The sequence below is a fragment of the Lissotriton vulgaris genome, chromosome 9 (assembly GCF_964263255.1).
Source record: "Lissotriton vulgaris chromosome 9, aLisVul1.2, whole genome shotgun sequence".
In the NCBI taxonomy this organism is placed as follows: domain Eukaryota; kingdom Metazoa; phylum Chordata; class Amphibia; order Caudata; family Salamandridae; genus Lissotriton; species Lissotriton vulgaris.
This window is the reverse complement of record NC_141697.1, coordinates 477,308,528-477,333,360: the sequence shown is the minus strand read 5'-3', so window position 1 is coordinate 477,333,360 and position 24,833 is coordinate 477,308,528. Positions and strand designations below refer to the sequence as shown.

The 24,833-nt window shown below is 44.2% G+C and overlaps 1 protein-coding gene across 1 annotated transcript in view; it reads left to right on the top strand.

Moving 5' to 3' along the window:
- Window positions 1-24,833, top strand: part of SYNE2 (spectrin repeat containing nuclear envelope protein 2) — a 1,750,628-nt gene that overhangs the window by 1,559,062 nt on the left and 166,733 nt on the right. The window contains exons 136-137 of the mRNA XM_086937933.1: window positions 8,281-8,436; window positions 21,798-21,956. Coding sequence (XP_086794059.1) covers window positions 8,281-8,436; window positions 21,798-21,956 — 315 coding nt within the window. The remainder of the gene's footprint in view (window positions 1-8,280; window positions 8,437-21,797; window positions 21,957-24,833) is intronic.

Below are 24,833 nucleotides of genomic sequence, written 5' to 3'. Positions count from 1 at the left end.
TCTAATTTCTTCTTTAAAAAGATCAGTTGGTGAGGTTGAGTGCCACGGGTTCAATGCCACGGGTTGAAGTCAAATAATTTAAACGAAAGCCGTGCAAAAGTAGATGGGCCGGCCAGCAGTGAAAAAAGTAAAGTTTCGGGAGAGCCTGGGGCGGGAATGCGAGCGAGGGGAGGCAGGCAGATTACGAGGGAAGCCGGATGGGGGCGGGAAAGCCTGGTGGGAGGCGTGAATGCGCGAGGGGAGGCAGGCGGATTGGGAGGGAAGCCTGATGGGGGCGGGAGAGCCTGGTGGGTGGGCGTGAATGAGGGGAGGACTGGGCTGGGCTTGCATGAAAGTGAATTGGCTGCGCGTCCAAAGGAAACAAGAAAAAAAAACCTCCACCCTCTCCATTACTGTTCAACTGGTGGCCATGTGTTCGGGAGGGAGTGGTCCGAAGAGTGTTTCAACATGCGCCTTGCGCCCCTGACATGCCATTGAAGGTTGGTGCAACCCTTCTTATGAATTACCAATTCCATGTTGGTGCAGAGTTGGAAGGACGGGGGGTTCATACTATGGGGGGCCTTTATCCTGGAGGGCAAGTTTATTACAAGAGATGAGGCCATAGAATCCTTTCAATTGGGTACGGGGAAATAACTCCAATATGTCAAAATATCAACCACAACTCGTGAGCTGTAGCCGACGCGCCACCCCACTCCAACACCCTGGCAACACGACTAGATATGGCTCATAGCTGTAGACTGATCTCCCGCAATGATAGGGCGCTCCGTGATGATTCATTGTCGACAACACTCCACGTGCAGGCCAAATGGTAGGAAATCATGGGGGGCTCTCTAACAGCTGGGGAATGGATAAGGGTGCATGAGGGAGTACGGACAGTCAGCTCCAATGCCCGTTTCAAATTGTTGCAATATAATTTCATGCACCAAACCTATCTTACTCCACATGCTTTGAATGTTAGTTATGCTCCTTGACCAGCCAGCTGCACACGCTGCAGGCCCCGAAAGCGGATTTATACATATGGTATGGTCTTGTACTTCTCTGTTCTCTTACGGGTGGGAGGTATTGCAAAGCCTGAATAGAGCTAGGGAATTGGCAATACCATTTGAAATTTGTCAGGGAGGGGGGAGGAGGGAGTGCGATGCGAGCAGCAGCAGGGAAGGGGGCGGAGAGGAGGCTCTGATGGAGAGCGAGGTAAAGCCATGCTTTGCAGCAAACCCTAACAAGCGGAAAACGAAAGCCGTGCAAAAGTAGATGGGCCGGCCAGCAGTGAAAAAAGTAAAGTTTCGGGAGAGCCTGGGGCGAGGGCGCTCCGTGATGATTCATTGTCGACAACACTCCACGTGCAGGCCAAATGGTAGGAAATCATGGGGGGCTCTCTAACAGCTGGGGAATGGATAAGGGTGCATGAGGGAGTACGGACAGTCAGCTCCAATGCCCGTTTCGAAGGACGGGGGGTTCATACTATGGGGGGCCTTTATCCTGGAGGGCAAGTTTATTACAAGAGATGAGGCCATAGAATCCTTTCAATTGGGTACGGGGAAATAACTCCAATATGTCAAAATATCAACCACAACTCGTGAGCTGTAGCCGACGCGCCACCCCACTCCAACACCCTGGCAACACGACTAGATATGGCTCATGGCTTTAGACTGATCTCCCGCAATGATAGGGCGCTCCGTGATGATTCATTGTCGACAACACTCCACGTGCAGGCCAAATGGTAGGAAATCATGGGGGGCTCTCTAACAGCTGGGGAATGGATAAGGGTGCATGAGGGAGTACGGACAGTCAGCTCCAATGCCCGTTTCAAATTGTTGCAATATAATTTCATGCACCAAACCTATCTTACTCCACATGCTTTGAATGTTAGTTATGCTCCTTGACCAGCCAGCTGCACACGCTGCAGGCCCCGAAAGCGGATTTATACATATGGTATGGTCTTGTACTTCTCTGTTCTCTTACGGGTGGGAGGTATTGCAAAGCCTGAATAGAGCTAGGGAATTGGCGATACCATTTGAAATTTGTCAGGGAGGAGGGAGTGCGATGCGAGCAGCAGCAGGGAAGGGGGCGGAGAGGAGGCTCTGATGGAGAGCGATGTAAAGCCATGCTTTGCAGCAAACCCTAACAAGCGGAAAACGAAAGCCGTGCAAAAGTAGATGGGCCGGCCAGCAGTGAAAAAAGTAAAGTTTCGGGAGAGCCTGGGGCGGGAATGCGAGCGAAGGGAGGCAGGCATATTACGAGGGAAGCCGGATGGGGGCGGGAAAGCCTGGTGGGAGGCGTGAATGCGCGAGGGGAGGCAGGCGGATTGGGAGAGAAGCCTGATGGGGGCGGGAAAGCCTGGTGGGAGGCGTGAATGCGCGAGGGGAGGCAGGCGGATTGGGAGAGAAGCCTGATGGGGGCGGGAAAGCCTGGTGGGAGGCGTGAATGCGCGAGGGGAGGCAGGCGGATTGGGAGAGAAGCCTGATGGGGGCGGGAGAGCCTGGTGGGTGGGCGTGAATGAGGAGAGGACTGGGCTGGGCTTGCATGCGATGCGCGTGCATGTACACGGGCACTGCATGAAAACCGCGGGGCTGAAAGCCCTTTGGTTTGAAGATGTTTTCGCCACATGAATTCTCGCTACGCTCGATGCGCTTGCGCGCATCGATAGGTCGCGAGACCTAAAAAATACATACATTCACACACACAGACACGCTTTGGGTTAGCCCTTTTCACGTGTTATTCACATTTTGCTTTTTACTTCTACCCAAGACAGCATGAGCTATTGGCTGCACTGCACGTTATGTGAAGGCATTTTTTATGAGCACATCCACCTAAACAATAGTCCGCTTCGTTGCCAGGGTGGGCCAAGCGGGTGCACCAAGCACTGCAGCGGTACTTTTTTATCTTTTTTTCTTTGGAAAGATATGCAGCATTTTTTTTTTACTTTTATTCATTTAACTTCTATTTCATTTACTTGAAGAAAATGCAAATGTGCAAACTTGCCAAGGCAAAACTTTTAGTCTTTGCCAATGCTTGTTCTAAAATGTCCTGAAAAACTGTACCTGCAAGAGGAAGCATAACCTCTCTGGATTGTAAAATCGTGAATTAAGAGTGAAGATAAATGGTGATGACAACCCCCATAATTTTATCAGGAGCATTATGTTGTTTAAGTCTGACTAATGAGTCCTTTGGCGTCCTGATACTAAAGAGATTTTACTAATCTAATATCATAAATCCAGGACCCTGATTTTTCCAGCTGTCTTTTTTTCACTCGCTTTTGCCACTCAAATGTATTTACTGCCACCACCAGAAAAGAGGGTCCAGGATTCAAAGCAGGAGGGAACAGCAAAGCAGGAGTGGCACCTGGCTTTTTTTATCAATAGAATTTTGCATATGAGAAGTAGGTTCCATTTTAGTTAGAAGTGTGGGATTAAACACTCAATCTGCCAAAACGCTCAGGGCTAAAAAGCCAGAACTAGCAAAACGAGTCATTCATGAAATAGGGCCTCGTGGCATTCACGAAGAGTACAGACCGCATTGGCAGGGTTTGTTTGCTTGTTTTTTGTATAATAGCGACATTATCCCAAGGAATGTTATAGACGGTTTTATCCATGACAATTAAGGAGTGAATGAGCATTTATACATGAAGCAACCGTAGCGTTAAATATCTTCCTGAGATTTAAGAAAGTAAAAACCTATTTGACACTCGGTGGTTGGCATTACCGTTAGTGTATGGGCATGTTACCAGAATATTGTTGTCAGAATGTCATCTCACATAAACAAATTTCCTAAATATTTGTATTCGCAAAACACCCATAAGAGTTTATAATACAATATTTACACCCATGCCCTAAATAGTGTTTATGAAAATATTACACCTGAAAACCTAATAATAGAAAGTTTACCCCCTATGTGATGATATTTTTATAGATTATATTTAGGACATAGTATGTATTGCTGCCGATATTTCTAAAGACAATATGCTGCCTGGCAAACACATTTGCAATATGCTCATTATGTTTTACAGTGTGGCTCTAGTCTAAAGATATAGTTTGAGAAAGAGGAGGGAGCTAGTGGAATATAGGTTTTATTTGCCCATATTGCTGGATCAGGAATGGTTTTATTATTTATAGTATGTGCAGTAGAAAACGAACATTACCAGTAAAAATGTGCACTGCATAGCTTGGGAAACAATTCCGATAGGCAAATTTCAGGAAGGATTTAAGAAAGGATTGTAGAGACATAAAGTCCTCCAGTGCCATATTTGAAGTAAGACCACTACCTCTTCTAATACAAGGCACACTACTCAGTCTTTAGCTCATTTGTTCTTCCGTTACAATGGTAAATTGTGTAAACAAATGTCCTCTATTCAATGAGATAAACTTAAGAATGTTACGTGAATTTTTTACAATTTAAACAAGCATTGGCAAAGCCAATAGATTTCGCCTACGTGACAGCTTTTGGCTTTGACAATGTCTTTTACCATTTTGTACAGTAGCGTGGAGTAGAGTGAAGTGGCATGGCGTAAAGAGGCTTGGAAGGACATAGAGTGACGCAGAGTAGAGTGAAGTGGCGTAAAATAGAGTGATGTTGAGTGGTATAGAGTAGAGTTAAGTGGCCGGTATAGAGTGGCAGAGAGTAGAGAGATGTAGAGAGCAAATGTTGGGAGTGGATTGTCATAGAGTAGAGTGTAGTAGACCAGGGTGGTGTAGGGTGGAGTGGAGTAGAGTGACATAGATTAGAGTGAGGTACAGTAAAGTGGAATAGGCTACAGTGGCATAAGTAGAGTAGAGTGGCATAGATTAGAGTGACATTCTGTGGAGTGGGGAAGAGTGGCTTAGAGGGCCACTGAGTGGAGTGGCGTAGAGTTACAGAGTAAAGTGGAATGGCGTAGAGTAGTGTGGACTGGCTTAGAGTGCAAGGGCGTAAAGTGCAGTGGTTTAGAGTAGAGTGGTGTAAATGCAATGGGGTACAGTGGTCCGGAGTAGTGTGACAACAACTACAGTGGCTTGGAGTGCAGTGACATAAAGAAGGGTGGCGCTGATTAGAGTGGCATACAGAGCAGTGATGTAGGGTGGAGTGCAATAGCATAGAGTAAAGTTATGCACAGTGGAGTGGCATAGGATACAATGGTGCAGAGTATAGTGGAGTGGCTTAGAGTGCACTGGTGCAGAGTAGAATGTAGCAGCGTTGAATGCAGTGACGTAGAATAGAGTGATGCAGAGGAGAGTACAGTGGGGTAGAATGTAGTGGCGTAGAGTAGTGCAGAGAAGAGTACAGTAGATAGCAGTGGCGCAGAGTGCCATAAAGTGCAATGGCTTAGAGTCATGCAGAATAGAGTGCAGTGGCATAGAGAAGAGTTGTGCAGAGGAGAGTAGCATAGAATGCAGTGGCGCAGAGTCGACTGGTGTTAAGTGCAGTGGCATAGAGGGCAGTGGCATAGAGTATAGTGATGCAGAGTAGAGCGCAGTGGCATACAGTAGACTGCAGTGGTGCAGAGTACAGGGTAGGGGGTGGGAGGAAAAAGAAGTAACATAGAAGGGGGACGGTTGGAAGGGAAAATAAACAACATGGATGGGTATATAGAGACATTCTTAAAACACAAGCACTCATATGGAATGCTGGAACACAAAGAAAAAAGTAGCTCCAAAACCAGGGCAAGTGAATGACACAAGGACTTGGTCCATGCACCAGGGGAGGGCCAAGCACAAGAAGAGGACATGACGCCCAGATGCTGTGACAATTAGGAGCAAGACAAATGAGAGAGATGCTGAAGCTAACAAATATTAAGCAATGGGCAGACTATAAGCCCACTGTATGTCAACCACATTTCCTGCAGCTCAACGGAAAATCAGTAAAGGAATTTTGCAAACCATATTTCTGGTTTCATAAAAATCAAAATGTGTGTGGTCCAGTTCTTATTCTGTAAATACAAAAATATAAGTGCAAAATCATTGTATGCTGTTCCGTTCACATTAAATGTGGCCCTGCACACCACACCGCAAATGGGATGAGTGCGCCTTTAGGAATCCTAACTGCCTGCATAGAACTTGCCCACCGTTGATTCTTCGATCACTGCCTTGAAGCCTCAGAAATTAGAATGTTTCTGCAATGGGCTGAAAGATGCTCTGATGTGCTATGAATAGAGTTAAACAAGCACCGTCAAAGCCAGTATGTCTAGCCTTTGATACCTATTGGCCATGTCATGATTTTTATCCATGCTGTAGAACATACCCAATGCTGAGCAGCATGGTTAAAGAAGAATAAAAAGTACACGACACAGCCTCTCTTTTCTACTTTAATTTGCTGCTCTGAGTTGGCTCATCAAATAAAAAGAGAAAAATTTGAGATTTTTTTCTTTAAGAGCAGGTCGAGGGGAGCAACATGGAGGGCATGGGTGAGGGGGGCAGCACAGGGGGTATGGGTAGGGTAGCATAGCACTGCGGGGTGTGGGGAGGAGAATCTACTAAAGAGGAGGGTGCTGGTGGGAGAAAGAAACATGAAGGACGGGAGGGATGGAAGCAAAACAGGCCATGGTGTATAGAAGAAGCAACAGGCTACAGAGAATGAACTCGCAGGGTCAAGTAAATGTCTGCTCAATAGGTATAATATAAATAGAGCTTGAGAACCCAGACAAAGACATGGAGCACTCCCTTCTCAACTACTTCCTAGGCTTCCTTCAAGTGTGGGGTTGAAAGGCTGATGCTGCCTATGTGGGGAAAAAACTGGCCGCAACCATGAATTTAGAAAGCAGGGTAAATATGTGCAACGCAAAAACATGGATGTGGGGTGGGGAGCATTTATGTATATGCAGCTGTGTATTACGGTCCCACCACTTTTTTCAGGCCATCTCCTGGTTACTGCTTCACTGTTTTGACCGGGTACAAAACTTGAGTTTGTAAAATCTGGTTCGCTCTATTCCTATTACTCAGGCAAGCAGTAAATAATAGTTTTGTCTATGCTATAGTGAATTTTGTCAATCACAGATGGTGCTGCTGGGCTGTGCTGTCGATTAAAAACTAGAAAGATTCCAATGTGTTGGTACCGTTGTAATCTGAAGGAGTCAGTTCTGCTTGTTACCATATTTTCCTCAAACCACCCCGGCCCCATCACCCCGTTGTCAATATGTTGGAGGGACAGATGCGTCTGCGATGGTTTCTTAGGACAGGTGCCTGGCCTCTTCTGTATTTCCCCTGCTCCGAGCCCTCTTTTATATTGAGAAAAAGAAGCAGAGAACTCTAGGTAGTTCTCAAGTTTAGGTGGAAAGCAGCTCCTGTACAGAGCACCCTCAACACCAGTGACACTCTAAATCTGCTAACCTTAAATGTCTGCCTTTCTGTCAAAGTCTTTAAGCATTGAATTGGCCATTTTAGTGAGATAGAAAGGGACAAAGTCTTTTGTCATTTCTACAGCAAAGTGTTTAAGCACAGTGCTATCCACTCTGAGCTGTACAGCATTGTGATCAGTGCTTTATATGGAAATACAGCGGTGCAGATGGTCTCCCATTAAATGTATTGCAGCAATGCTGAGACCCTTTCAAATTCAAGAGGTGTAGATACTCAGTTCCGGACAGCAGCTGCCCGTTTAAAGCACTGTTTGTGATGCCTTTAACCAGGGCACAAGTCCTAAAAAAAAAGAAGTTGGGGGACACTGATGCCACGACAGGAAGTGGCGTCACGAAAGGTGGAAGTGACGTCACGAAAGGTGGCTTGCACCATCAGACTCATTGCCTTCCCTCGCTCCCCCCTTAGATGCAATTGCATCAGAGAGGCCAGCGCGTTCTGAATGAGCTCCGATCTCGCCCCAGAGAGGCCAAAGAGTGAATGTGTGGCTCCATTTGCTCCAGTTATCGAGCTCCTGGTAAAATAAGTGGGGGGGACGCTGTCCACCCGCGTGGTACCCCGACTCGAGCCCTGCCTTTAACGCTTTGATGCGGAGAGGGGGCACTGCCCTGCGGTTTGACTGGTCCATGGGTCAGCATTACAGTACAAATGAACCGAAAACTCTGCACGCCGTTTCTGACCTTTCTGCTTTAAACCTGCCGTACAAGTTAATTGAGACAGATTAAAAACAACACAGAAAGGGCCTAAAATAAGCGCGTTAAATACTGTTAAGTTGTTTCCCTCGTGTTATCTTTTAAGTTGCGTGCATGCGTGTGTGTGTGTGCATACTCTGCCCGCCCCCCGGCCGGCCCTCTCCTTCCCTCTCCCCTTCACCCTCCCCCATTGTAAAGGGATTAAGCCACCGGTCTGGAAAGAGCTCGGAGCTGAACGTGTTGCATGTTCTTCCTCTTTGATGCAGGACCTGGGGCAGTCGCTGGCGGGCTGGACGCAGAGCCTGGGGGACGTGGGCGACATGAAGACGGACCTGAGCCAGTGCATGGTGGCCGAGGACGTGCTGGTGCTGAAGGAGCAGGTCGAGCACTTGCACGTGCAGTGGGAAGAGCTCTGCTTGAGGGTGAGTCGCCGCTCTGCCGGCTGCCCGGGTGGCTCTGTCGAGGGGTGGGCGGGGGAGGGGTGGCATGAATCCAGGCCCCGGCTAACTTTCTTGTTGTGATTGTAAAATGGTTTTCTGGTGGATGGCACAGCGCGAAAATACCACAGGCCACTTTTATACAATTGTTTCTGAGGTCTCTTGTTTGGTGAAACACTTCCCACTCTCTTTATTGTATTGTTCTGTCTATCTACGGGAGACGTTTGTGGTCAGGTGAGGCAGCTCGCGGCGATGTATAGACCTCTTAAAGGGAATCTGACATGCAGTGCGCGTTTCAGGTATACGTATTGCAAACGTCCTCGTCAGAGTGTGAACCGGTCAGTGAGAGTCCCTCAAGTTCAAGTGGTGTGGGGATTACAGTGACGTCACCAACGTGACGAGGACATAATAGCATAATACGCAGAGAGGACGTGGTCCGTTGGCTAGACTGCCGAATTTGGTGCTGGAAACCAGGGTTCGAGCCTCGGGGTCACGTCCACATCTTGTGATTCTGGGCAAATCACTTAATCTACCCGTACTGAATGTGTAATGTAAATACGGTGCTCATGTAAAGCGCTCCTTCGGGTCGAGTTCGCGCTATATAAATATGCAAGAAAATAGAAAAGAAAAAAAGGAGCCGATGAGATTATCGCCACTCACGTCATAAACAAAAATGCAAACTCATAAACGTGCAACTTCACCAGAGCCCGGAGTTTAAAGCCGGCCTAGAGCGTCCCCAACTTCCAGCACAACAGGGTCCGCATGTTGTGGTGACTGTGGGGCTGTGACTCGCCGCCAGTGTCTGCGCCCTGAGGAGGAACGGCCTGCCCACACCACGGGAGGTGCAGAGGTGTGCGTCACACCCCCGTTGAGCTGTCTCCAACTCCTAGCAATGGCCTGCGGCGAGGCCGTTCCCGGGCTCGCAGGAGGTCCGGAGCTGGGAAAGCTGCCTTTGTTTCCGGAAGCTCTCCGCTTTTGAATTCCTCGGGCTGGCTAGCTGGAGGTCACTTGCGCAACTGCAACATAAACAGTCGCAGCTGCTCTGGGCAAACGCTCCCTCCCAGGCTGCCTGCCCTGAACTGGTGTAAAAAACGACTTCGAAGGCATTAAATAAACACAAGTGGCATCTAGATCATAAAACAACATGACCTTTGCCCCTTACACTTGCAACCTTAGGGAGATTTATGATTACAAAAAATCTATCGTGATAGAAGCCTTTCGAATTCGGAGTTATGTGAGCGAGTATTGTGGCGTGACTCGGGCATACCTTCAAATTCAGAATTCACGACTCCGTAATAACAATCATGAAATGCTGTACATGGCTCAACATCACGTACATGTTTATGTAGGGCGCTTTAACGCCACTGCACTTGCCTCTGAAATCAAAGAAATTGCGCCACAGGAGAGGAATTTTAATGATGCCCTGAACCCACTCACGTTCTCACAATCACATCTTCTTTATTCTTGCATTTTCAGACTTACCATGAATATTGCATAAGTAGTAAGAACCGGCTCTACATTTTCTTTCACCTTTTGACTGAATATGTAAAACGGTGGTGTGTGCGCATTTTTGGCCATAACCTCCAGTTTATATGTCTTAATACAGGAACGGCAAGGCTCACACTTTAATCAATGATAGCCCTGTTGAATAACTACATCACCTTCCAAAAAAAGTGTGCATTCTCCGTTGACTTCACTCTTAAATGCCTGATCTCACCCACATTTTTGAGGCAGGAAATTGGCATAGACATTGAAGCACCTTCAAATGTACCATGTACATGGACCATGGAGCGTTGGCTGAGGCCTTTCTGTGGCATTGAATAGCAGTCTGCAGTCAGTTGTGACACCCAATAACTCATTCTCCAACTCCAGCAATAGGTATGTTGTATCTAGCACAAGTATTTCGTATGTTGTCTCCCACAACCTACATCTCCCATTCCCCTCTTCAGTGCTCTTGGTTATTGAAGACTGTCAGACCTCTTTGTAGCTCACAAATGCCAAGGTTCTGACATCGGGTTAAATCAAACCTCCCAATGTATCCCCTTTAGGAGGCACAGTCCGCATTGTGATACTTTGTGTTTCAGCGTATTTGAGAAATGTTATAATTGTATCCTTCTCAACTGTTCACTATCTTCTGTTATTGGATGGCCTTTCTTTTCTTCCAATTCTGAAAAACATTTTAGCGCCAACATGGGCATTTTGTGCACCAGTCAATTCAGCTGAAGGGCAAAAGAAGCCAACAATACAACCTCTGAGCAGATTAAAAGTTTGCACTTTGGTACCATGTAGGGGAAGTCCTTTGAAAGCAATCTAAATGCCAGGCTTGTTTCTGAGCTAAAGTGCATCTCATTCATTTCTAAATCCCGGAACTTTTCGGAAATGTTAGTCCATCATGCTCATTGTGTTGTAGTTCATCAAGGTAAAGTGATTGCGATTCGTAAAGTTGCACCATCGAAGCGCTACCACAGTGTAATGAATTATGCCTCAGAAGAGTTGAATCAAAAGTAATTCCCCGAATACGGACCGTTTTTTAGAGGGATTAGGAACAGGTCCAATAAAAGAATGCCTCCAGGCTGATGGTGAGATGAGGAGTGATCACCTACTGTCAGAACCTCAGTTTAATCAGAATTGATTTTCAACCAGTTTGGAAGACAAGCCCGAAAATGAACGTGGTCCTTTTGCAGATTATCTTCAAGCCCGAGCACGGTCTGGCTACCATTAGCATTCAGTGTGAGCTAAGCCCAGTAATTGATCATTTAGGGCATTGGAGAGGCATAAATGTTAAGCAGTGTGAGGCTTAATGAGGAAGCCTGTGGTACTCCACATGATAAGGTTTTGATGGTCGGGCTGAAAGCAGCCGTGGCTGTTTCCTGGCAGCAACAGTCCGGCGGGTGAGGCAGAAGTGATTGGTGGATTACTATTAAGAAATAAAAAGTCACTTACCTCCTGGCCGGCTGGCCGTCAGCCGCCGCCTCTCCTGCGTCTTCTTCCTGTGAGAAACGGGAAGCAGGAAGCACCAGGGCTGCCAAGCTCCCTTAGCCAATCACAACCCTGCAATGCACATGACACGGCGCTCAGCCAGGAGCTGTAGGGGTGGGCATGTTCTCCATGCGGGCTGCATTACAGAAGGGGGAAAGTGTGCATGACGTGGGCAGCACAAGAGGGACGACCAGTCATTGCGCAATTAGGAGGGTTGCACCCCTCCTCCCCTCATGCAAGCTTCTGCAGCCAGTGACAAAAATAAAATGATAGTAACATTAGTTATCATTTTATTTCTTCCTTTCTTTTCCTGCTCCGTCTTATGAGAGGAGCCCCCACTGGTGGAAAGGGGCAAAAAGATTACCCGAGTGTGGAATGTGAGAAAGGATGAAATCCAAGCCAAGGCTCGGTTGTGGAGGCCAAATTCAACTAGGTGAGAAAGTAAAAGGTGTTTAGTAGGGTGTCAAAAGCCACAGATAGGTCCAGGATCCACGCTGTTACTAGATATCATGAGAACTGGACTAGGATCTGTGACTATCTCAGTCAAAAATGCAATTTGAAATATTTTTGTTGGTATGGACACCATGAGAAGCACTCATTTGACATGTTTGGTGAAGGCAACATATATCACACAACAACACTATGCTAACCATAGTATTTGTATTTGTAAACCGATATTAAAATAAAAGTAACTCCAGACTCTGAGTTACAAATCCAAGATGGCTGCTTTTCAGGAAATTGCAAGCAATCTTCTCCAGTGAACCTCTGTGTACCCCATTTAAGTTTCAAGACCCAGATAGAATTGAAATATTGATGAACTCCATTGAAGGAGGAAAATGAATCTACCAAATACACTGTACCCTGCTTAATAATGACCAAGATAGACTAGCAACCCTTGAAGTTGTACAGGAAACAGATATGCGACCTCTAGACAAAGACGACTGGAGGGAGACTAACATTGTGGCACAAACATTGGTGATTTCAACCAAACTTATGCTAATACAATTCAATTACCTGCATAAAGATATATTATGCTCCTGAAAGGTCCTGGTGACTGGCAAGATGGCCCTCCATCATTCCCAAAGCTGCGAAGAACAGAAGATGGTGGGGAGGGATCAATTTCGGACTTTGCTACACGTACAGGGACTATAAATGCCCCCTACAGTGAGAACACAATTCTCAGTCTTAATTTTTAACTTTTTTCCAAAACGAACACATGCCATCTAGTCATCAAGATCACCTATTGTATTTATGGCAATCCGTACTTCAAAATAGTATTCTCTTTTTTTATGTCTGTACAATATTAGTAGTCATACAAAATACACGTATGTATACACACACATCATTGCTTCACAATGACAAAGAATCCTAACAGCAAACAATATTCTGAAATAAACTGATACATTTTGTTTTCTTATTTTCACCCAAACGGTCATACATAATCAAAGAGGTGTCCCCCTGTAAGATCAGGTGGTACACTCAAGAGGAAGTCGTGTATTCACACAATCAGTTCAAAAGTTCTGAACCTAAGTTAAAAGATTGTGTACAGCCAAATAATTTAATCAGGTATACTATATTACAAATACTCCTCTTGTCATAATGGTATGTTGATGCGGACGCGTTTCGGCCTCCAGGAATCTTGGCCTCCTCAGGACAAGGGTGAAAAAGCACTGCTCTCCCAATCTTAACTGTGCGTCAAAAAAGCACCTCAGGGACTCGATTTTCTGACACTGACTGATTGTCACAGGTACGGCCTGTCAGTTTCGGGCCCTCTCGCAGCGGACCACAGGCTCCTCTTCTATTTCTATGGAGTCCGGCAACTCTTCTCCTTCCGTGAATAAAACGCGGTCTGCAGTTTTCCACGGGCGCACTCAATCAGGGCACATCATCATTCCCAAGCTGTCAGGCCTCCCAATGGGACTTTTATCACTCAACCTGGACCTAGTCAGCAATACCAAATTACTGGTCCTCTATTGCTGAAACTTTGGCTGAGATAAAGCAATTATCAGTTACTACTTTCCTGTGAGGATAATAGAGGAAGAGGGGCTTCCCAGGCATTTAAAAGACATCTGAATGGATTAGGATGTCTAGTTGCTTACAGGGATATAGCAGACACCGGATGTCACCATGCCACCTGCTGGGCATGAATGGTAATGGGAGAATAGACAGATGTGCCATAGTAGATAGACCAGTTTATGAGAACAGAGGCTGCCCACATACACATACAAAGTTATGGGCACCGTGGGTTACATATTTTGGCCTTGATGTTTAACAGTGTAACGTTTTTTTGTTCAATATTTGGTTCCTGTGATAGCCAAGTGTGTCATCTTACGATTTATACATGAAGTGAGGATGTGTAGTTCCAAGTGCCTTTTATTGTTTGCTGCATTTAAATCAACAAAAATAATTGTGAAAGCAGGTTTCAAGATCCATGGAGCCAGCTGTCAAAATATTTTTTAACAAACTCAAGTTAAAGTAGATACATTTCTTGGGTAATTTCTCAAAAACCGTTGTGCAGTATTTTGCTATTCCAAAAAACCTCTAACTTGAGGGAATCATCTGACTGCAAAACACATTTTGTGAAGTTCTTTTTGTTAACCATTATCAAAAATCGTCTTGGAGTTATTCTCGGCTCCGCTATACACACAGCTGTATTGCATCAGAGTATTTAGTAGACAAAATGTAGTTACTTAACTTTGCCATTTTCAGTTCTACAACTTCAATTTGCAAAAGTTTGTTACCAGTTATATTCGACTTATTTTTTTGCGTAGTGTAAATTCTGTTGTTTCAAAGTGGTGTTCACAAATGAAAAGACTGTAAGTTGTTTGCAATTTTTGCTGTAAACCAGAAAGTTCAGAGGTCTTTCCTGAAAAACGTGCCTCATGAGACCAAACCAATAACTTTCCGTACATATATTTTTTCTTTTTACTTGGCTAGGAGAGAATAGCACAGTGAGCCAAGGACAGCTGTTGCGAACATGACAAAGGCAGACAGGCGCCTGTAGTAGTGAAAGATACACAAAGAAGTAACACATTAATGCTGAGCTCACTGAAGCGGATTAGCAGTTCGAGGCTGTCATTGTTAGCAGGTGCCCATGCAGGGCAGAAGGCTGAACACAAAGGCGCAGGGCTCTACGCCAGGGTTTGGAGAGTCCAGAAATGTGTGTGTCTGCTGACATGTCTTTCGAAAAACTAAAGCAATAAGTTAATTTGTCTTTTTGAGCATTAAAGCATTTTCACAGTGACCATTTATTTCCACATCTCTCTCTCTCTCTCTCTCTCGTCCATCCAAATTATTGAGTACTTTAAGTGTATCGGAAGGCTCTTAATGGAAAATAATGCAACAGATGCTGTCCGGGCCTGCCATCTGCGCGTGGCTGCATCAAGCCGTGAAAGTATGTAGAGGTCAGATGAGAGGATTGCAGGATGGCATGAATGCAAGTTCCTGCATTATGGTTCCGTTTAGGAGATTACTAAAATATGTTCATGATATGAGCATCTATTCTACGGGTGTGCAAAATTCATGTAATTTACTTTCGTGGAATTGCGTGAAATTTCTGGAAGATTACGTGTAATTACGCAAATGCGGATTCACCACTTAGCACTGTATTTTAGCAGAAGATGCATTGTCCGAGGGCGCATTTTGCCTGAAAACAAATATAGGACAAAAAACACAAGTGACACGAGAAACAGCTGCTTGCGTTCTGGCCACTCATGTTATTCACGCATTCTCTCTGTCAAATTTTGAAATATTTGCGTTTGCAAGCGTAATTAGAAATTCTTGAAATTAGGTGAATTAGGCATAATAAAGTTACATTTCGCCCACGATTGGTTTGTTCTGGTTTTAAGTGCTCACAAGCCTTTTCAGATGAGAAATCGAAAGCATAAAGCACGTTAGTACATCACCAGCGTGGATTCAAGCAGTACACGAAGGTGGTGAGGATAAATATTGAATGAAATAGAAACAACCACACACACAGGACTATCTGGAGTCTGTTCATCTCATTCGTCATCCAGGTAGAACTGATTTATGTGACTTGGCCTGATAAAGGATAGAAAGCTTCAAGATTGCCTTAGTCTAGAAACAGGTCTGAACCCTCCAAGAATGAAAGATCTAGATATCATGATGGGCCTCAATCTGGAGAAATATAAGCACGTAACTTCCATGCCTATCTTGAAGTCCCAACATTGGCTCCAGAGGAACCAAAGAATGAAATTTACAATATTGCATACCTTTCAAAATACTTTTTGAGATAAGGGTCGCAACTTTTAATAGAAGCTAGACCTAGGGTAGGTTCCTGCTTGGAATTTGCAACCAAAACAAACCGCTTTGACATGCCATAACCAAGTTGTGCAGAAGAATCATGATAGAATGGCCAGTAGGGCAAAGCATCATGTGCTTTTCAATAAATTTGAACTATTTCTGAGAACACAACAAAATGAATGAGAAATACCTTAAAACTGGTCTTTTGCCACAGTTTTTGGTTGCTACCGCAACATAGACACTGGTATGAGCTGGATCCATTGTTCAATATTGTACACACCTTATATTTCATGAGTGCCTCCCAACAAAGCACATGTGTAAACATTGTCTAAAATAATCAATCTCCGAGGACTGGTTTCTATATCAGCTTGTAATATCTAGCAGCATAATCTTGACACATCCATGGGCTAAAAATTGGCAGGATCTCAGATAAGTATTCTGAAGACTTCATGAGACAAACATTTTTGGCTATAGAAATGGTTTAAATAGTCAGCCAATGTTGTACCTGAAAAGCTGAATACTTTGAGTACCAGCCTTACAATAAATGTAACCATGGAATTGGCTGGAACAGCAGATGGTGGGAATGGAAATATGGACTGGATAGACCCAACTTTAAAAGCAGCAACTCTGTAGGAACCACACTACCGTAAGAGCCTAGTGACCTACCAGAAGACAAGCTGAGCAAGAGTGGGCAGTTGAGGCACACACACAGCATCATCTTTTGAGTGGTCACACAACAGATCTGACTCTGAAGAGCTCTGATCTGGACAAGGTGCAGAGGGAGACTTGCAGAGCCCTCTACTGACAGCCAGGAAAGCAGGCGACCTATGAAAACTTTTCTGTGATCGAAGACACACACAGATGGGACCCAGACTGATGTGGACTTAGGTAAAATTACAAAAAGAAGCTTGAGCTTGGCGACATGGTGGAGAAGGATCAACAAAACTAGTTGACTCCAATAAACCTTTGGTATGGTAAATGTTGGGAGTACACAGGTGGGCAGGAGAGAAATGTAAGTTCTGAGCAGCCCCTTCTCAGAACTCTTGACTGTAGGAAGCATGGAGACCAGACTATATTTCTATTTGTTAAAGTTCATTGGACAGATGGCTGTTGTCACTTTGACCGGGGGAGCGGAAGTTGAGGAAGGTGTATATGTAACAGCCCAGTTTCTTTTTGCATACGCGGTGTGTGGCACAGCAAAACAGTAATCCACTATTCTGACCAGGGAATACTTTCAACTAAATCAGCACACAGCTGTGCAGGCGAGTATAGAATGGGAAGATTTTAAAGTGGTGGTTCCTGGCTACTGCCTGAGCCAAATGGTGGGAGTCAAGAGATGCCTGGAAAGGGAATTGAGTGCAAGACCAAATTTGCATCTTGAGACGACTATGTTGGTTTATCCCCAGGCTAGCCCTAAATCACTGGAGGCACAGGAAAAGCATGTGGTGGCATTAGAAAGACTGCAAAACTCACCAGGAATATCTGACCACTACTCATCAGAAGTGGGACAGAGCAGGGAAACTCCTTTCATGGCAGATCCAGCTGGAGAGTCCGGGATGCCCCATCACACAGATCAGAAACAGAGTGGATTCAATAGTGTACACCCAACATGAAATTACAGATGTATTCTCCCATTATTACCCAAATCTTTATATATAGCAGAACCCAATCCCTGAAGAGATCCACAAGGAGTTTTTACACAAAGCAACGTTGCCACAGAAATGAGCTGTGGATAGGGAATCATTGGGCAGACCAATAACAGAGGCTGAAATAAGAGGGGCAATGAGGGACCTGGCTAGTGGCAAAGCCACCGGCCCATATGCCATTCTTGCAGAACTTTATCTGACTTACGCAGTTCTATTAGTACTAAGAATAGTTACCTTACACACGGAATCATGGACGAATGGCTCTCTGCTGGCTAATGCAAGATATGCCTTAAATGTTTCCATACTAAAGCGCCACAGGGATTTGTTAGAGATGTTTCTAAAAGACCACTTCCTTTGTTAAATTCAAACTATAAAATACTCAGCAAAGTGTTGGCCAACGACCTGCAGCCCCATTTGCATAGTTTAGTTCATGAAGACCAGAATGGCTTCAAGCGTAACACATCCTTTATTATCAGGCAGATGTACCAGATTGTTGAGGAAACCTAAACCTTGCAGTTTTCAAGAGTCAATACACTCTCAAATGATGTCTAAAAAGCATTTGACACCATGAATCGGAGTTGTTTATGGCAGTTGTGAGTTACATGATCATGAGAGAAGGATGGGAAAGATAGGTCACACTGCTATACACTAATACATAGGCATGAGTGGGAAATCCGTTACGCTCGCGGATTTTGCGGATTTTTGGGAAATCCGCAATCCGCGAATTTAGCGGATTTCCCGCAAAATCCGCAAAAAAAAAATCCGCGAGCGTAACGGGTTCAAAAGTTGAACCCCCACTCATGCAACTATTTTACAATGGCGCCAGCAAGCTGCCAGCGCCGTTGTAAAATAGTTACAAAGTTAGCTTGCACAGGAACCACTAGATAAAACGAAGCAGGTGCTTCCTGTGCAAGCTAACTTTGTAACTATTTTACAACGGCGCTGGCAGCTTGCTGGCGCCATTGTAAAATAGTTACAGCCTTACACAGGTCACTCAAGGGACCCCTGCGCCCTTCAGGGCGATTGCATAGTAACACACACATGGTCACTCGAACTAGTTGATGCTCAAATTCAGTGACTCATTCATTAGCCCAAAAACAATCATGAGCGTCTTCGAGGCTAGACAGGTGTGCCTCTTCCCAAATCTACCGTGAAAAATCAGCTTTGATGCTGGGTAGAGGGCGGCCTTTGCATGGTCCCTCGAACTAGTTGATGCTCAAAATCAGTGACTCATTCATTAGCACAAAAACAATCATGAGCGTCTTCGAGGCTGGACAGGTGTGCCTCTTCCCAAATCTACTGTGGAAATTCAGCTGTGATGCTGGGTATAGGCCTTTGCATCCTTGACTTTCATGAGCGCAATCCCCGTGCTGTTCCTGTGACCAGGAGCTTCTTTCTCTTCATATAATTGTGTTCGCACGGGTTGCTGCAAGTTCGCACGCGTTTTGTACAATTTCGCAATTTGCGAAATTGTACAAAACCCTCGCGAACTTGCAGAAACCCGTGCGAACATTAAAAAAAAAAAATCCGCAAATTCGCAAATCCGCAAATTCGCGGATTGCCAATCCGCAAAATCCGCTCATGCCTACTAATACATTGGCAAGAATTTCCAACCAGTCAGTGTATATCAGCTGCATACACAGTGCATAGGGCAACACATTAGTGATGTCCTCTTTCGCCAGTGCTATTTGCATTGATGATTCAACCTTCCCCCAGTGTGATAAGAACTTAGGGCCCGGGAATGTGAATCCCCTGCTAGACAGGGATCATGGCATCTAGCTTTATGCAGATGACATGCTTCTGTATCTCTGAGACGTGAACACAGGGATTCCTTGGTGCGTCAGACTTTTGGAGGAACTGGGGATGGTGTCTGGATGACGTAACAACTGGGAGAAACCTGCCCATTCCCGATATTCCCTGAATTACAACAGGCCCCAATTGCAGTGACGAGGTTGGCCATTAGATGGGAGGCACATATGCTCCAATACACGTGGGTTAAACTCCACTATAATGACACAGACAACGAGATAGAGGAGTCTGGCAGGTACACGGTGGGCTCTACCAGGAGGTGTTGCTTTTTGGCATACACTCAAACTACCCAGATCACGTTATCGAAAATGACAGTGCCGGCAAGTACTTTACTATTTTGCAATCCTTCTGACATGGATTCCTCAAAGTTGGTTTGGAGACTTAAATGTACTCCTTAGTGATTGATATGGGATAGATTACGACTTAGAGTGTCTCTGCATCTACTACAACTCCTGATACGAGCTGAGGTATAAGGGCCCTGGATTTCAAAATGTACTACTTAGCTGCTCAGGTGCAATGGCTGGCTATGTGGCTTGCAAAATTGAATGTCACAGAAATAGGGGGAAATGGAGAGAAGGCTCAGATAGAGACGTTGATCTCACTCCTGTTGGCCATACGCATACTGACACACCCCCAACCTAGGCTAATCAAAAATTGCAGTGAACTGCTGGAAATGCAGTCAGGAAAACCTGCAGCAGCCCTTATTTGCCCCAACATTACCCCTAGTTGTACTGAGTAAACAGCGAAAAACTCACCAGCCTATACAAATAATTCTACAAGCCGATGAGTTGTGTGCTGCCATGCTATCTATCAGTTGATTCACTGGAGGCCTGAGTCATCTCACAGAAAGGATGAAGACTAGCTTGGGGTCACATGAAATCACTGGCTACTGTTCAGGGTTTGGATCTACAGATCTGTGTTCCAAGAGCATTATTAGAGATTTAATGCAGCAGGAGTGGAAGATCTGACACTCTGGTGGTCAGGTGAATGACCTCTCTGGGCATCACTGGAGGCTGATGGGTACTGAAAAAAAGAATCCCAAGAAATAGGCACACATTTATCTCGTGATTTTCTAATAGGAGAAAACCAACTATATTTAAAAAGAATTGTTAAAATTGTATTGTATTGTATTGTAATTGCATTTATATAGCGCTTACTACCCCTTACGAGGTGTCGGAGGATTAGTGTTGAATTAGTATAGTGAAACATGCAAGTACATTTTAAGTAGTGGATAGGTTAGTCAATTATTTGGATTTGGAATGGTAGCAGAAGGATAGAGGAGGAAAAAAAGGTTTGTATTTATTTAGCGCTTGTTAGCCCTGATGGGGTGTTGAAACATGCTATTCAGGAAGCCCATAAAGGATTAGTGGTGAATTAATATGGTGAAATATGAAAGTAATTTCAGCGGTGGATATTAGTCAGTTATTTGGAGTGAGAAGGATAGTGGAGGGATAAAAGGGTAAGGAAGGTTTGCATTCATATAGCACTTGTTACCCCTGATGGATGTTGAAGCGCTTTTCTGGCAAGTAGCACGCCACTCCGGAACTCATAAAGGATTAGTGTTGAAAATGAGTATAGTAAAATCTGAAGTAATTTTAGTTGTGGATATGTTATTCAGTTATTCGGGTAGAGAAGGGTAGGTGGCGGGATAGGGAAGGGAAAGAGGTTTGTATTTATATAGCACTTGCTACCCCTGATGGGGTTTTGAAGCGCAAGTAGCACTCTACTCTGGAACCTGTCAGGATTAGTGTTGAATTAGTATGGTGAAACATGAAAGTAATTTTAGTGGTGGATATGTTAGTCAGTTATTTGGATTGAGAAGGGTTGGGGAGGGGTAGAAAAGAGGGAAGACTTTACAAAGGTTTGTTTTGGGGGATCGGTATAGTAAAAGAGGTGTAAGATGACGCGAGATGGGGTAGAGTAGGAGAGAGTCTAGAAAGGGTTATTTTGGGGATCATAGTAGTGGTTTGGGGTTAAATGAGAGAGTGGATGTAGAGGATATATTGAGTGAAGTATAGGCTGAGAAATAGGGAAGTGCATTGGAAATGCTAAATTAGAAGAAAGTGATAAATATATAGATCCTTACGTACATTGAAAGACTATAGATGCATAATGGAGGTCTGTATATTGGGCAGCATTTTTGGCCCTGGTCAGTCTCGAACAGGCTCAAACAGGTAACTGCCCTTGTCCTCTCCGCCCTTGTCCTCGACACCCGGGTTGAGACGCCCTATGCCTGGTCTTTTATAGCCCTAGTAATCAGGTGACCCCTTCAGCCAATGGGAACCCTAGCCCTAACACTATCCAATCACAACACTAGCCCTAAAATCTAGAACCAGTAGGAGACCAGGACCTTACAGCCAATCTTAGCCCTAGTCCAAGCACCCAATCAGTTCAAAAACTCTAATCTCTGCTTACAATAGAGGCCCTAGCCCTACCAGTCGTCCCACCCCAAGTCCAAGCAACCAATGGCACAGGAAGCCCTTGTCCCTACTTCCAATAGAAATCATAACCCTAACCCTAGTCCCAACCCTACGTTGATTGAATCACAGACACAGAAACCAATCAGAACACTCAAATACCCAGCCAATGTGATCAGTCATTACATGTGTCTAAATTTCCTGGCTCCTGTTAATTGTGGTCTTATTGCAGGTGTCTTTGCGGAAACAGGAGTTAGAAGATAGACTCAATGCCTGGACTGTGTTCAATGAAAAGAATAAAGAGCTATGTGAGTGGCTGACTCAGATGGAAAGCAAAGTGTCTCAGACAGCGGATGTCAACATCGAAGAAATGATTGAAAAGTTGCAAAAGGTAAATATGAATGCTTTGGTCATCTCACTTATGTTTGCTCAGAATGAGTGGTTCAGTAACCCATGTACCATTTTAGGGGTTCATACAGGATAGTGTAAACATATTTATGCCATTTTTATAATTGTTCACATGTGATAGACAGATCTTATTTGGGAAACCTTATGGGCGTCCAAAATGGACAGTCTGACACATATTGTGGGCATTCAGAGTGTATGGCAAAACACACCTGCCATTCTACAGATGTTCAGTTGAACTGTCTAATTGCATCTCTGCCCTTTTAAAAGTTTAAAACGTGAACAGTCTTATCACCTTGCTGTCAATGGTATGGGTGTTCATCATCAAAATCTTTATTCGGTTATTAAAATAGAACAACCATAAAAGTACAATAAAAAAAATCACAGTTTACAGAATCTCATCATAAAATACAAATACTTCATCACCAATCAGGATATAATAGACTTTCTTGATCTAAAAACATTTTTAAAAAACGTTGAAGTAGATACAACAGTTAAAATATTATCTAAACTTTGAACAGCCAAAAAGGCAGGACGACAACAATTCATTTCATAGTCTTTAACAGAGGAATAATCCATCTCCGTCTAGGGATCGAATAACATTTGCAAAAGAAAAGGATATGGATGTCTGATTGTTCGGAAATTTCATCACATGGGCATTTAGGTAAAATTTGTGTCCAGTCATTCATATTGGGGAGCTAAGTGACCTGAATATTAGGTTTAATCTAAAACGAGTTAGAAGAAATCTCTCATGATCGCTGATTTGCAACTTTAGATATGGCTGCATTTTTATTGTAATTGTTGTCAACTGATGAACAACCACCGTTTGTTTCACCATCTTGTTAGTTTTTCTACGCTTTTCTAGATGGCTCATACATTTTTCCTTGAGATCTGTTCTAGAAATGTCAAACATAGACAGGGGTTCAATGACATAATTTTCCAGATCTAGATCAGTGAGAAAATTCCTAACATAGCTTAACCAGCCAAACCTATCACCATTGTCTACCCTCATCACGTCATTCAAGATGGAGCGGTTTAATTTACATTCTTCGGTGGTCCAGGCCCTATGCCATAACAGAACTGGAGCGACCTTTATTGTGTCTTCTAAATATGGTTCTCCAAGTTCAGTATGGCAAACATATGTAGATACGCTTTCTGGGACAGTTAAAAGATATTTCATAAAGGAGTTTTCCATCACCTGTAATGTTCTCAGATTAGCATGCCCCCACAGTTCAGCACCATATGTGACAGTTGCTACGCAGGTCGCTCTGTATACTGCAAGCATCTCCCCAATTGGTTTTCTACCCATTCGTTTACTAAAATTTTTTAATGCCATTATTGATTTACTAAATAATAACCTTCTTGTTTTAATTGTATTATTCCATCGACTGGTATGGTCGAATAACACCCCTAGGTACGGAAAAGTTAAGGTACTGTCAACTGGACTCGAGGAGAGAAAAATTGTCCTTCTCTTTCTAGCTGCCCCATGACCACAATACATGCTAAAGTTCTTAGCACAATTTATCCTTAAGTCCAATTTGGTCATAAAATCAGTAAATAAGTTACTATGGTTTGCATAGCCATTGGTGTTCTTGCCATGAGGACAGCGTCATCTGCGTATAATAACGCTGGGATTGGTCTTTTGCCCACCAGGGGCATGTCCTTGCACTCCTGTAAAAATTTTCTCACCACCTCATTGATATATAGTGCGAAGAGAAAAGGGGCAAGGACACAACCTTGTCGTACTCCCCTTGAAATTCCAAAAGTTTCGCTACATTCCCCGTTTTTCCCATACCTGACTCTTGCTCTTGCCCCGAGTAAAGTTCCCTAAGAAATTGGACTATTGACTTCTCAACTCCTAGGTTCTCAAGGACCCTCCATAATTTGCAATGAGTGACGCAGTCAAATGCTGACTTCAGATCAACGAAGGTTAAAAACATACAACTATCCTTAACTTTAGTATATTTTTCAATAAGGGCATATAGGTTAAGACACTGATCAATCGTACTCAATCCCTTTCTAAAACCATACTGGAGGTCGGTAATAATTGCATTTTCTTCCTCCCATGTCTGTAGTCTGTTTAAAATCATGCGGCCAAAAAATCTTAATTGTGGAGTCCAGGAGCGATATTGGGCGATAGCAGTGACAGCTAGATCTATCGCCTTTCTTGTATATCGGCACTATTATAGACTCACACCAGGACGATAGAAGGCCTATGCGTGAAGTAACAGTAAAAAGCTGTGTCAGAAGTGGGGCCCACAGATCAGTACTATATTTATATAAATCTGCTGGTACCCCGTCGGGTCCGGGTGCTTTCCCTGCCATACTAGCATTTAAACTTGCGGTCACCTCTATTACAGATATAGGTGGGTTAAGGGTGACCAAAGAACAATGGGGGTCCTCCATGATGTTATCCATTACAGAGGAATCACCCTCAGAGGTCATCATGGAATACAAATCTGCATATTGGTTCACCCATTCCCTGTCAGTAATCGCTATTTCTATCCTGGCGGGAGCATTGTCGCTAATTGGCGATGCATTTACCACTTGCCAAAAAGCTGCTGAGTCTCTGTTTAAAGATGCCTCGCACCATGATTCCCACGCTTCCTTTTTTAGTGTATTCTTTCTATTTTTCAAAGCCTTCTTCTAATCAATTCTGAGGGCTTTGATTATAGTGTGGTCCTTATCATGTGCTTTTAGGGCATTTTTTAGCTTAGAGTAAGCCTTAGTACAAGTGGTGTCAAACCAGCCAGTTTGAGTCTTTTTACAATTTTTCAATTCAACCCATAGGCTGTTCATTATTTGGGAAATAATTTCTAATTTTTTAAAAATAAAATCAAGATCATTACTATTCTCATCTGTA